Source organism: Chrysochloris asiatica, unplaced genomic scaffold (assembly GCF_000296735.1).
Source record: "Chrysochloris asiatica unplaced genomic scaffold, ChrAsi1.0 scaffold00007, whole genome shotgun sequence".
Taxonomy (NCBI): Eukaryota; Metazoa; Chordata; class Mammalia; order Afrosoricida; family Chrysochloridae; genus Chrysochloris; species Chrysochloris asiatica.
The window spans coordinates 35,132,621-35,145,671 of NW_006408525.1; the positions used below are offsets into that span (position 1 = coordinate 35,132,621).

At 49.2% G+C, this 13,051-nt stretch overlaps 1 protein-coding gene across 1 annotated transcript in view; it reads right to left on the bottom strand.

The window, feature by feature from the left end:
- Nucleotides 1–11,366: 11,366 nt before the first annotated feature.
- ERN1 (endoplasmic reticulum to nucleus signaling 1) overlaps nt 11,367–13,051 on the bottom strand; it is a 96,717-nt gene continuing 95,032 nt past the window's right edge. Inside the window, exons 21-22 of the mRNA XM_006833582.1 lie at nt 12,901–12,968; nt 11,367–11,615 (exon numbers count right to left, since the gene is read on the bottom strand). Of these exons, the coding sequence (XP_006833645.1) occupies nt 11,403–11,615; nt 12,901–12,968 (281 nt within the window). The 3' untranslated portion in view covers nt 11,367–11,402. The remainder of the gene's footprint in view (nt 11,616–12,900; nt 12,969–13,051) is intronic.

A 13,051-nucleotide genomic window follows, 5' to 3' on the forward strand; every position in this document is an offset into this window, starting at 1 on the left:
ACAGCTGCAAGAAGCTGAGACTTGGAGCAAACACTGCCTGGGACGTCAGAAGGCTGGCTCTTGTTCGGGGGTGTCAGCAGACTGTCCTGTCCGTTAGCTGTTCTGCCCTGCCTCTTGTCAGCTGAATGACTTTGGGCAACTTACTAACTTCTCTGAGCTTCAGTTTGCTTAACTTCATAATAGGGAATCAATAGTAACAATAGCCATCACGTCTGTTGCGTTATTGTGTGTGCCAAATGCTGTTCTAAGTTCTTCATCTGTTACAACAACCCTATGAGTAGATACTATTGTTTCCCATTTTACAGATGAAGAAACTGAGCCACAGGCTGACTTGTTGATGAGGTCGCATAGTCAAGCAGTTGGGATCCTACATCCAGACTCTTAAACTAGAGAACTCTTCTTGCCCACATCAGAGCCCCCTTGCTCCCCTATAGGCTTCTGGGAGGAATAAGTGTGATCACTTGTTAAGCTTTTACTCAGAGTCTTGCACACAGTAAGCCCTCAACCAAGTTTCATGATGGCAGCTGCAGTCAACAAGGACTTGTACACTTTCATGTTTGTGTAGGGTTTATTCAAGGACAGCCTACTAAGTGTTCTGACCATCATCAAAATGATAGACCTCAAGATCATCCCCACTACACAGATGAGAATACTGAGGCCTAGGGGCCTTCCATATTAATCCTTAAGTGAACAAAAGGTTTGTGAATATGTATTACTTAGGAGACTACTGCCCAATGATGGACTTGAGTTGCCTAGGCCAGGTTCCTTGACCTCCTTTCATCTGGACTTCAGTGTCAGCTCTATGGGCTACCCTGGGAAGTGGGGAGGAGGAGCAAACCTGCTCCTGATTGTAAAGGGAGGCTGCCAGGCTGCTGCCAGAATGACCATGTCTTTTACTAGACTGACTGTTGGGATGCTTGCACATCCTAGCCACTAGGTGGTGTCAGTGTGCAGGCTGGTGCCCCTGGGCCCTGAGTGTTCACTTGGTTTATGGGCTTGATGACACAATGGATAAGGGCAGGGCTGTTAACTGAAAATGAACCCACTAGATGCTCTGTGGGAGAAATCCATGACAACCTACTTCTGTAAAAATTACAGTCTTGAAGGCTTTATGGAGCGATTCAGCTTTGTCCAACAGGGTCACTGTTCAGTGCAGTGTAGTGTGGGCATAGAAAGCCTCATCTTTCTCCCACAGAGCAATTGGAAGACTCAAACTGCTGGCCTTGAGGTTAGCAGCCTAGCTCATAATCCACGATGCTACCAGGGCTCCTTAGTAGTATATGCAACATATATTTGGGGAGGACAGAATCAATTCATAATACCTACCAACATCTTGAATTAGGACTTCTGACTTCAAGAATTCTTGTTTTGAGGAGAGACCCTAGGTGGACGTGGTGGCTGAAACAATGGGCTCAAACTACTGTGAGGCTGACGCAGGACAGGCAGGTGGTTAGTTCTGTTAGAGTCAGAGACAACTGGGGGGAGAGGGCAAATAATGGGCTGTTAACTGCAAGGTCAGCGGTTCAAACCCACCAGCCTGTCTTCAGAAACCCTATACAGAGTCGCTATGAGTTGGAACAAGAGCAACCTAAAGGTTGGTGGTTTGAACCAGGACTTCAAACCAGTGCATTCCGGTTTGGCCCTGCTGAGAATGTGCATTTCCATACCAGATCTACTGGGAATCCTGTTAAACTGTAGATTCGAATTCAGTGTGTCTGGGATGAAAACACATTCTTAGCAAGGGACTGAACCAGAATACATCAGTTCAAAGCCCTGGTTTGAATCCCTGGTTTGAACCTACCCAGTGGAACTGATAGCGTGGCACTGTGGGTTAATGCACCGGACTGCAAAGCCATTTGAACTGCAAGGTCAGCGGTTCAAGCTCACCAGCTGCTCCTCGGAAGCCCTATACAGGGTTGCTATGGGTCAGAATTGACTCGACGGCACTTAACAACAACAACAACAGTGGTACTAAGGAGTCCTGGTACGGTACTATAGGTTAAGGACTAGTAGGCAGTTCAAACCCTCCAGGTATTCCTCAGAAAACCTATAAAAGGTCACTCTGAGTCAGAAAAACGACAGCAGTGGTGACCTGCTTCCTTACAAATGAGAGCAAAGCAAACCACATGATCACTCATCCTTCCTGTATCTGCTGCTTCCATGGAAACATTGACAATTACAGATCCATTGACCATGATTGCTCTCAGTTGGGAGGATTCTTGCTTTTCTTTGTGTTGAGGTGTCATCCACATTGAAGGCTATAGTCTGACTTTCATCAGTTAGTATCTCAGTCCTCTTCACTTTCAGCAAGCAAGGTTGTGTTATCTGCACATCGCGGTTGTTACTGAATCTTCTCCAAGAAGCCTCTGCTTCTTCATAGAGTCTGGTTTCTCAGACTGTTTGGCATACAATTTGAGTAATTAAAGTGAAAGTATACATCCCTGCCACACACCTTTTTTGAATTTGAACTAAATATACAATGAAAACCAAACCCAACCCACTGCCATCAAGTTGATTCCAAACTCATGACAACCGTATAGAAAGTTTCCGAGACTGTAAATCTTTCTAGTAGACAATCTCATCATTCTTCCGTGGGGCTGCCGGTGGATTTGAACTGCCTACCTTGTGGTTAGCAGTTCAGAACACCTGGTAACATACAACTGATTTTTTAAATAAAAGTACAAGTCGGGCTGCTGTCCTCAAGATCAGCAATTTGAAATACCAGCTGTTACGTGGGAGAAAGATGAGGCTTTCTGCTCCCATAAAGATTTACAGCCTCGGAAGCCCTATAAGGAATCGCTTAAGTCGGAACTGACTCCACAGCACATAACCACCACCACTCTTCAAGGTCAGCAGTTTGATTTCTTAACAGCTGATTCATGGGAGAAAGATGAAGTTTTTTATTTCCATAAAGATTTACAACAGCCTTGGAAACCTTATAAAAACAACAGCCTTGGAAACCCTATAAAGGGTGGATGTGAGTTGGAAACAACTCGACAGCACGCAGGTGCCACCAACACCAACCACTCTTTAGCTAGATGAAAATGTGTCTTCATCTAACACCTGGGCCCTAAAGGAAAGCAGCCTCACTGTAAAAGAACAGAAAACAAGACAGCTGTGTCTCGTGGGTTTTACCTTTGCTCTCTATAACCAGTCAATGAGCTGCCTTTGACATTTTTCCTAAGGAAACAGTTCATTTTCCTGTCTGAGTTCCTAGGAAAGCCAAAAAAAACAAATTTATTGCCATTAAATGTATTTTGACTTACTGTTGAAATCCTGGTGTGGCCCTATGGGATAAAGCATTAAACTGCCAGGTCAGCAGTTCAAACTCACCAGTCACTCCTAGGAAACCCTATACAGGGTTGCTATGCATCAGAACTGACTCAACAGCACTTAACAACCACAACGCTGTCATATGGTGTTGCTATAAGTCGAAAATCGACTCAATAATACCTATCTGCATTCCTACACCTTCCTCCATGGTCCAAATGCGTCAGTCCAACTCTGCTTTCCTAGAGCCTCCTGCCTCCCTTGCGATTCCTCTGGACTCATGGATATTCCAGGCTAATGTTTCCATCTAGATTTTTAGGTCAATCATAGCTGCAAACTCCTTTTGTCTTATAAGGAAACAAATTCACAGAGTGAGGGACCTGCTGGGGGCATTATTCCTCACATCTTTTACAGTTTCCTTCCTCTTTCCCATCTCTACCCTTCTACACTGAATTCTGGGAGGAATTTCACACCTGGACTTTCAGATGCTGGTTTCCTCTTCAGCTGTGCCCGCCCACCCCACTGTTGACTTGGTTTCAAGTTCTATTTTCAGTTCCAAGATATCTCCTTGGTTCTTTGTGCTTCGTGGATGTGCCATCCTCCCTTCTCGAAGGATATCTGAATTGCTCTTCTTGTGAAGGCCTGCTCCCTCAGATGTACTAAAGCCCGCTGTGAAGTCTAGTTCTCAAAGCTGGTTCTACTCTATTTAGCATGTGCTGCTAAGATTCCCAGGTGGGGGTGGGGATTCCTGTCTGCTGCTCTGCCTGTCAGCCTACCTGGGTGAGGTGCCCGCCTGGGTGAGTTATAGGAGTGGCCCTTGGGGTCTACACTCTGTACCTGTTCAGTGAGAATGGGACTAGGTGGGACACACTCCTTTATAGATACCTGGGTTGCTGTGATTTCTGCTAAGTGCTCACAGGGTCTCACCGACCCCCAAGCGTCCATACAGCCTGGATTTTCCTGGACACACCAAAACAGTCAGGCCCATTGTCAGAATGTCAATTCTGACTCCTGGTGACCCCATGTGGTATAGAGTAGGATTGCAATCTTTACGTTATTTGTTAGTGCAAACCTCACCATCCAGGAATTTCCCTGGAAGCAGACATTTCCACGCTGCTGTGCTCATAGTTGAAGGGAGGGCGGCCCCTGACTTTGCTTCCTCTTCCAATGCATCGTCCCCTCCACTCACCCCCTCTTCAATCTGACCACATCTGCTTTGAGTTTCTCTGTGGTCCCTCCCCTTTCTGGTCCAAATAGTTCACTCTTCTTTCTGAGCACAACTACATATGAGTTTATTCACCTTTCTCTCCCATCTTTGATTTGGTTGTGGGAGAGAACCTAGGTGTCATCTTGAAATGCTGCCTCTTTTAGGAAAAACGTCTTGGTCAAAGGGCCCTGGAACTCTTCCTGGTGATGGTACAGTAGGGCTGGAAGTCAATCTCTTGAGTCTGAAGCAGCGATCTTCCCTTACATGAGACTGATGTTCCTTCCTAGGACCTGAGTCAGGAGAATGGCAGCAGCAAAGACAGAGCCTGGGAGCTCCTGGGCCGACATAGGCCTCTGTTCCCTGGTTCTCTCGTCTCACACCTGGCAGCATCCTGGGAACCTCAGCCCCACCCAGCCCCATCGTGGGTGCAGTTCTTTCATGGCTGGTCCCTCTCTGCCCGCCTTCTTTAAGTGATTCACACCCGGGCACACGGCCCTATTCGTGCAACTTATCTCAGGGAGGGGTTGGTTCTTATTTGGATGAGGCCTTAGTTCAACCTCTCACCCACAAAAGATTTCCTTCTCTTTTGGGGTGAGGCCCTTTCCTCGTTGGACTCCACCAGAAACCAGAAACTTACTACTTTACACAGCCTCCTTCCAGACTGCTGAGCATCTCCAGCTGTAAGGCAGCCCCCTCCTAGAGCCCAGGATGGATCACCCTGGGCCCTGCTCCCCTCTACCTAATTTAAACCTTCTGGAACAAGATAGAAACCCCAGCTTCTCGCCCACATGACAGATGTCAGAGGATTCAGATCGCTCTCACGTCTTTAGGTCCAACTCCTCTCGTTGTCTTCAAATGTCTGCAACAGATTCCAGGTCCCTCACCTCCTGCACCCACCTCTATCCTTAGAGTGAGAATGCCCTGCCCAGTGTGGCACTTCATCTTTCCAAGGCCTGCCCTTGGAATACACACTCCAGCTTCATCTAGTGCCAATTATGGGTGACTGGGTCAGAGAACACCCCTGCCCCTCCCTGAAATGAGGTCCTCTCACACAATCACCTTTTCTTTAAGTAAAAGCAAGCCCTCCCAGCATCCTTTATGTTCTGGCTCAGCATTTGTTTCTGGAATCTTGATTTGGCCAGAATCATGTTGGTGATTGATCTTTCTAGCTTTATGCCTACTGCAAATCCCATGAGCTCCTGTCTGTAGCTTCACCCAATCCTGGAGCCAGGTTGGGAAGGGTCAGGTGGATGTGGAGAGCCAGAGGGAGTGGAAGGACACAGACAAGTCCCCACTCAGAGGGCTGACCTTGCCAAGACCTCCCTCAGAGGCCAAGGTCATCAAGCTGCATTGCCTGACCTGTCTGGAAAGCCCGTTTCCATGCTTTATGGTTTCTCAGAGGCTGCCATGTGCTTACCAGCCCTGTCACTCAGTCCGCAGCTAACTGGCACATAGGTGGGCTCAAGCCCGGAGTTCTGGTCAGCCTACCACTGCAGTGAAAGATGCCCAGTGTGTTCCACTGAGGGGCATGCTGGTCTGCAGGGATAGAGCTAAAAGCAGTCGTGTCCTGACTAACGCTGCATCCCGAGCAGATGACACAGACTGTCCCAGTGCAGAGATACTGCAAAGAGTCACTGATGGGATCTTAGGGGAGTGTGCACGTGCATTTGGTTATGTTGAATTAAAGGTTCATAAAAAGCTTCTTTCCCTTTGCAGCCCAGGGCTCATTCAGTATGCAAATTGATCTCCATGCCCATCTACTGACAATGCTCCCAGGTCCTGGTAGGCAGTGCCATCAGGGGGCGGATGAGTTGTTTCAGCCATGGGCTGGCCTCCCTCCTGAGAGGACCCCATCTCTCTTTCTCAGAAGCATCTGAGGATGCCACCAGCTGCCTCTCTCCCAAGTCTGGACCAACTCAAGACTTGGCCCAAGCCTTGGTTTCCAGCTCTGAGGGGAATCCAGAGTACCTCTATTGCCACAGTGGTGGCACGGAACCCACGACCCCTTTTGTCCCCCCACCCTTCTTTGACTGTACTTGAGAAGATGCTGCTGTCTTCAGCGATACTCCTGGGTCTTCTGAGGCAGAGTGGGGGGATGTCTGCAGAGAAGGTGCCAGCCCCTCCCTGTAGTCCCTGTATCACCATCCTGGGCTGGCGGGCCCCTCAGCATGCCCCTTTATGAGGAGACCCCCATGCCAGAGGTAGAAGAGAGCACGGAGCCTCTGAAGGTTTTACTGGGACGGGGCCCGGAAGAAGCAGCGTGGGGACCCTGAGTGCATTCCTGGTGCACGCGGGAATCTTCCATACTCTGACACCCAGGTCTTGGTGCCCCCACCACTCTGCTGGCTGAGGAACCATGATGACCCTCTCCTGGCCTTCTTGGCCCACTGTCCTATTTACCGTCTCAGTGACTGGATGCCACTGAGTGGACGCTGCTGCCTCATGGAGACCCCGTGTGTGTCAGAATAGAACTGTGCTCACAGGCTGTCAATGACCGGTCTTTCACCAAGGCCTTTCTTTGGAGGTACCTCTGCTGAACTCGAACCTCCAACCTTTCAGTTAGCAGCTGAGCACGCTGACCGTTGCACTACCCAGGGGCTCCATTTGCTGTCCACGTGCCCCAAACTCTGCTGGGGTTTAATTCTTAGCCATGACCAACCTGGCCCAACCCGGCCCCACTCTTGGACTTCAGCCTAAATCAATACCTTTGGGAACTTCCTGTAGTGTTTCCACGAGCTTTTCCCACAAAGAACCACCAAGGAGGCTGCTCTAGGCCCTGGGCCTGGTAGGCTGGTGCCAACTTTGTCCTCCACCAGCTGTGCCTATGGCTTCCCCCTCCCCACCCAGCACCTCTACCCAGGATGAGAGCCGAGACAGACCCCCTGGATGGAGAACTCGGTCCACTTCTGTAGGAAGATGACACTGATTTCCAAATCTAAAACTACCTTTATTTGGGATTGGCTCAACGTGACGTCATCATCAATCAGTAGAATTATCAAACAGGAAGTACAAAAATATACCGTTGGACTTTTACAATGACCCTCACATCATCAAGCTTTAAAAAAACACATAAAAGTTGTACAATCTGGCAGTTTATAAAATATAAAGCTAAAAAGAGAATTTCAGTCTCCACGAGGATTGTATTCTACACTTAACACACACCAACGCCATGATTAACCGTCCACAGAGACAACACAATGGCACAGGATTAAAAAAAATTAATAAAAATCACCCAAAACTGAACACTTTACCCCGACCAAATGATTCACCTTTAATGACAAGACTACTGCAGGGTGGCCCAGTAGAAGGACACAGTATAATTTTTCCTTTTCCAGTTTTCAAATGGTCTGGGGAGCCCACCGCAAACCTGGTGTGCTCTGAACAGGTACGCTTGTTACTGGAGACACTTGCGAGTGAAAATTAAATAAATATAAATAGGTTCAATAAATAGGGCATTGCAGAAAGAATGCACCACCAGCCTTGCTCTGTGAAGCTACAGCGTTGACTGGTAGTCAACTTTCTAGGTCAGTGGGGACGCCCCCGTCACAGCTTGTGGGATACTGAAAAGGAATACTGTACCCACCAAACACACATCAAGAGCATGTGTTGAGGAGGAAGGCTGGGGCTTTGGCTGGAAGCGTTAGTTAAGGCTCCTCCAGCGTGAAGCTAACCGTGAGGTTTCCCAACGAGCAGAAGGGATTTAAGTGCTCATACAAAGAACCAAGCCAGGGGCCTCGTGGGAAATCACTGTTTCAGAGAGAATACAGAGGCTAGAAAGAGAGGCGGCAGACACTTTGGTTTAAGAGGCAACAGCCCACCCCCCAGGAGACAGAGCTGCTGCCCACCTGTTCGAGACCCCTGGAGACTACTGTCTTGTGGGCAAAGTCAAGGCCAGGCTGGTGAAGGAACAGGCAAAGAGAAATGCCGGAAGATACAAAGAACAACAATTTCAAAAAACAACGAGAGTAGAGTGAGAGAGCTGAAAAAGAACTTAGAGGCTCCTGAGGGGGATGCGTGCCTTCTTTCAGTTCTTCGGGCGCAGATGCTGTGACTGTTGAACCCTCCCACCTCCTGTGAGGACCAAAGGAGCAGAGTGAGATGGAGAATGGGCAGTCTCAGAAAAACCAAAGTGGACCCAAGTTCAACTTCTGAAAAGAAAGCAGCCAAGAGGAGAAAGTACTACATCTACCAGACAGATGAGATGAACCACCACACCTCTGACTGTTGATTGAGAACTATCGGTGCGCCACATCACACAAGACCTTACTGAGTGGACTGGCGCTGATGCTGAGCAGTCGGGCAGGGAGAAAACACTTTGAAGGATCCACTCACCAGCAGATCTTCCGATATGACGTGTGTGTTGACCATTAGTGGGACGTGTCATTAGGAAGCACCTAGGCTGAGGAAAATGCCTTTGCACCCAGGACTTTAGGTGTCATACATGAGATGGTCCAGTGATACCAAAATGCCCAAGATGCAGATGCTTTGGAGTGCTTCTGAAAAGGCTCAAAGAAGCAACCAGAGACCAGTTCAACACAAGAGTTAAATAAGAGTGCCCTTTGGATTCCTGACACAAATGACTAAATTCTGTCATAAAAATGAAGACATTACCACTTCTAGAATGTTCAACGGCTCAGCCACAGCCAGATGTACAATGCCACAGAGAGAAATCCACTCTTGTCCACAAGACAACGTCCTGTGACTCTGCCTGCAACAGGAAAGTGAAATTCTAGAAACTATAGCTGGGTGATGAGATGATGCCCAAATCCTGAGACCTCTTCAAGCCAATGAAAGGACCAATTGAGTGAATGGGTTCCCACAGGAGACAGATAGAATCGGACAGAAGTCAGAAAGAAGACAACCCGCCCGGGGCCAGGGGATGCCATGGTAGTTTTAAGGCAGAAGAGAAGGGGCAGACCTTACTCCATCCACCTTAGTTTTCTTGGTTGCACTGATACTTTACTATTGTCCCTCTCACTAGAAGTTTTCAGAAGGCTGTCTGTACCCCAGCACCTAGAACCGTGCTCAGTGAATGCAACAGAGAAATGTGGGTGATTCGGAACTATTAGGAGTAGAAAAGGTACTTGGAAGAAGCTGTCCCCATGGCAAAGTTAGGCCAAATGGGATGCAACAAATACTGGGTAGCTAGAGATCAACTGAAAGAGAAACAAACATTGACGATGAGGACCAGTGAGGCAGCGGTCCCTGGCAGGCAGAGAGCTGACAGCCCTGTGACGTCGTGCACGGGACTGTCTCCACTTTCAGACTCTCTCAGAATGTTCGGGGAGAACAGTGTCTAAAGTAGGCCACCTCGCAGTACATCAGCGTGTGCAAGAAGAGAGACCACCTGGCAGGCAGCGTTCCTAACAAGCGGAGAAACCCATTTCCTGGGTTCCAAGGTCTAAACGAGGTAATTGATGAGTCTGCAAGATGTAGGTTAATATGAAGGGGGAAAAAATCCACTTAGGACATTCTGAAAGAAGAGAACGGAATTTTCCAAAAGCCAGAGGAGAGTTTTTGATGAACACACAGAGTGGGAAACATCTTAGTGAAGGAGGATCGGTGATTTCTCTGTCACTCCTGAACGGGGTTCTGAGTTCACCAGGACTGGCCATGGTGATCCGCGCCTGCCTCCTCACAGGGCACCCTGGTTACATTTTAACCTCTAAGGCTCTTGGTAGAGAAAAGAGAGAAGGATTTTTGACTGAAACAATGTTACAAATTATATTAGTTTCAGAAACCAGTAACACGGCATTGATACAATTTAGAAAATATCACTTTGAAACCACTTAATACACTGACATAGTGTCACTATGGTTCACTCTTCAGCATTAAAGGATATTCTAGATATAAGCACTCGTTCTTGAGGAGAGGAGGGATTTTTGGTACTTTAACCATACAAACAGAAGATTCTCACATCTCTTCTTCACAAGTAAGCCTTACAGTCTAGCTTACTTACAGCTACAGTAATAGTACACTACAGTTTAATCAAAATATAAAATGATTAAAATTTGCCAAGAAAACCTTAAAAGTCTAAGTGCACAGTGACCTTGGGCCTGGCCCTTTCCTGCTAGCCCTGGGGACAGAGGGACCTCACTGCCCACCCACTGGCTCAAGGCTCTTGGGTCATACTTAGCTTGCCCCTCTGATTCCAAAGATGTCCCTGTCTGGTCTCGGCTGCCCACTCTGATGGCCAGGGAACATGTCATCTCATGCCTCCAGATGCCCACACACAGACCCACCCAAGGCCACTGCTCAGGCCCCCTGTGCGCTGGGCAGCACTTAGCTGCTTCCTGAACGTAATGCCCTCTTCATGTCCAAGAGAAACAGACATAAAACCTGCCTTCCAGAACGTATCACTGACCCATCCCTGCGTTGTACCCTCTGCTCAAGGCTCACTGCCTCTGAGAAAAGATGGGCTAATGGGAACCTGGGCTCCCTTGTCCCCAGGGACAGTGCCTTCTGAGCATCCTCTGCTCAAGCCCCACTTTCAGGAGAGGCCGCATGTAGCGTATCCTCCCAGCCTCGCTGCTTCAGCACCTAGGCAAAGCCTAGAGTCCCTGGTCTTCCCTCCTCTTCAGGCCCTCGCTCACAGGTTGACATCAAACAGACACTGGAGAAAGAAACACAGATCTGAAGCAAGTGCAGCCAGCACGAGGCCAGAGGACTCCTTTCACTGCCTGAGACAGGCCCGGGCCCTCCGCTGTGGGCATCCCAATGGTAGAGCTTTCATGACCAGCATCCTTCCAGCTGGTGGTCAGGAGGGGTCACCTCTCCCACTTCCTGGGGTCAGCATTACCCTCCGCTGGGGGCAGAGCAGCTCAAGGCACTTGGTTGGGAAGCCTGGTCTCCCTGCTGAGCCGGGTTGTAGAGATCAGGCCCTTGGTCCCAGCTGTGGCCACCCAGAATGGAGGGCCGCCCTGGCTCAGAGGGCGTCGGGAGGCATAGGAGGCTGGGGCTCCGGGGGCTCGTGGCAGTAGTAAGGCTGGAAGAACCTCTCGTGGCTGCATAGCTCCATGGCCCGGTAGGTGTGTGAGAGGAGGTGGGGGAAGCGGGACGTGAAGTAGCGCACAAAGTCGTCAGGGAGGGAGCCCAGAGTCTCGCGCACGTCAGTGGGCAGCTCTCGGTAGTGGTGCTTCTGTAAGGGGGGAGGACAACATAGACCAGACAGGGGCTGAGCAGGAGAAGAGGCAGGCAGGGCTGCCAAAGAGAGCCTTTTCTTATTCAAAGAGGACAGAAGGTTAGGGATTTGGGCTCTCTGTCAAGAAAAGGAAGGAGGCAGGTTTATGCAACTTCACACCCATCCCCATCTCCCTGCCCATGTGGCCTCCTTCAGGAAGGGCCCAGGAAGGGGCCTGGGGAGAGCAGGGAGGTGATGGGAACAAAGCTACTTGAAGCTGGCGAGTTTGCCCCAAGGGTTTGCGGCCTCTTCGGTGTGTGGTTGGTTAGGGGCTGTGTGCAGACTGCTATGTGACATGCCCCTCCAGACAACAGGGACCCCCTGTCCTGAGACACTGAGCCCAGGCCCTGGTGGGAAGTTGCCCTGCAGGGTCCCTAATGCAGGGGTGTCCCTGTAGTGGCTGTCATCAGGCAGGTGGCTGTTAGCTACCAACGAGTCAGAAGAACCGCTTTCTAGCGTTTTCAAGGCTGGGGTCTTTCAGAAGCAGATCACCAAGACTTTCTTCTGAGGTACCTCTGGGTGGGGTCGAACTACTAACCTTTTGGCTAGTACAGTTGCTTAGCCATCTGTACCCCCAGGGCTCCATCAGGAAGGTTAAATGCTGTCAAGTTGTTTCTGACTCATAGTGACCCTGTATAGTTTCTGAGGAGTGGCTGGTGGGTTTGAACTGCCAGCCTTGCTTAAAACACAAGGCCAACCTTTTGGTCCAGCGCACCACACCTGGACACCTTTAGGCAGGTAGGCAGCCTTTCCCCACCACACACAAAAATACACGAAACATAAAAAAAAAACAAAAAAAAAAAACCCACTTCTGTCGAGTCAATTTCGACTCATCGAGACATATAGGGTAGAGTAGTTCTGCTTTTAGGGTTTCCAAGGCTGTAAATCCTCATGGAAGCAGCCTTATCTCATCTTTCTCCTGAGTGACTGCTGAGTTTGAACCACCGACCTTTCGGTTAGTAGCCCAATGCTTAACCCACTGTACCACCAGTCGAGACACCATAAAAGTCAGCAGAGCGTGACCATGAAGGAAGGCCATGGAATCAGAGAGGCTGCTCTCAAAGCTCAGTCCCTTGCCTGGGTCCTTAGAAAACCCTGTCAAGGGAAGACACAGGCTCTCATGGGGCAAGTTGGACTAAGGCCTTCCCAGCCTTGGAGACCTCAGAATTCAGGGTGGCCAGAAGAGCAGGGTCTGCCTGCTCCTACCCAGGGTCCCCAGCCCCCGGTATCCACAGGCCTTTACCTTATTTCTTAGGGCTCGGAGGAGATCCCTGACAGAGCCACCCTTATAGGTCCTGAATTTACGAAGATCTAGGGAAAACAAGAAAAACACGACCAGGTTAAGCAAACTACAGATAACTAAATAAATATTTTAAAAGACCACAGATCCTGTA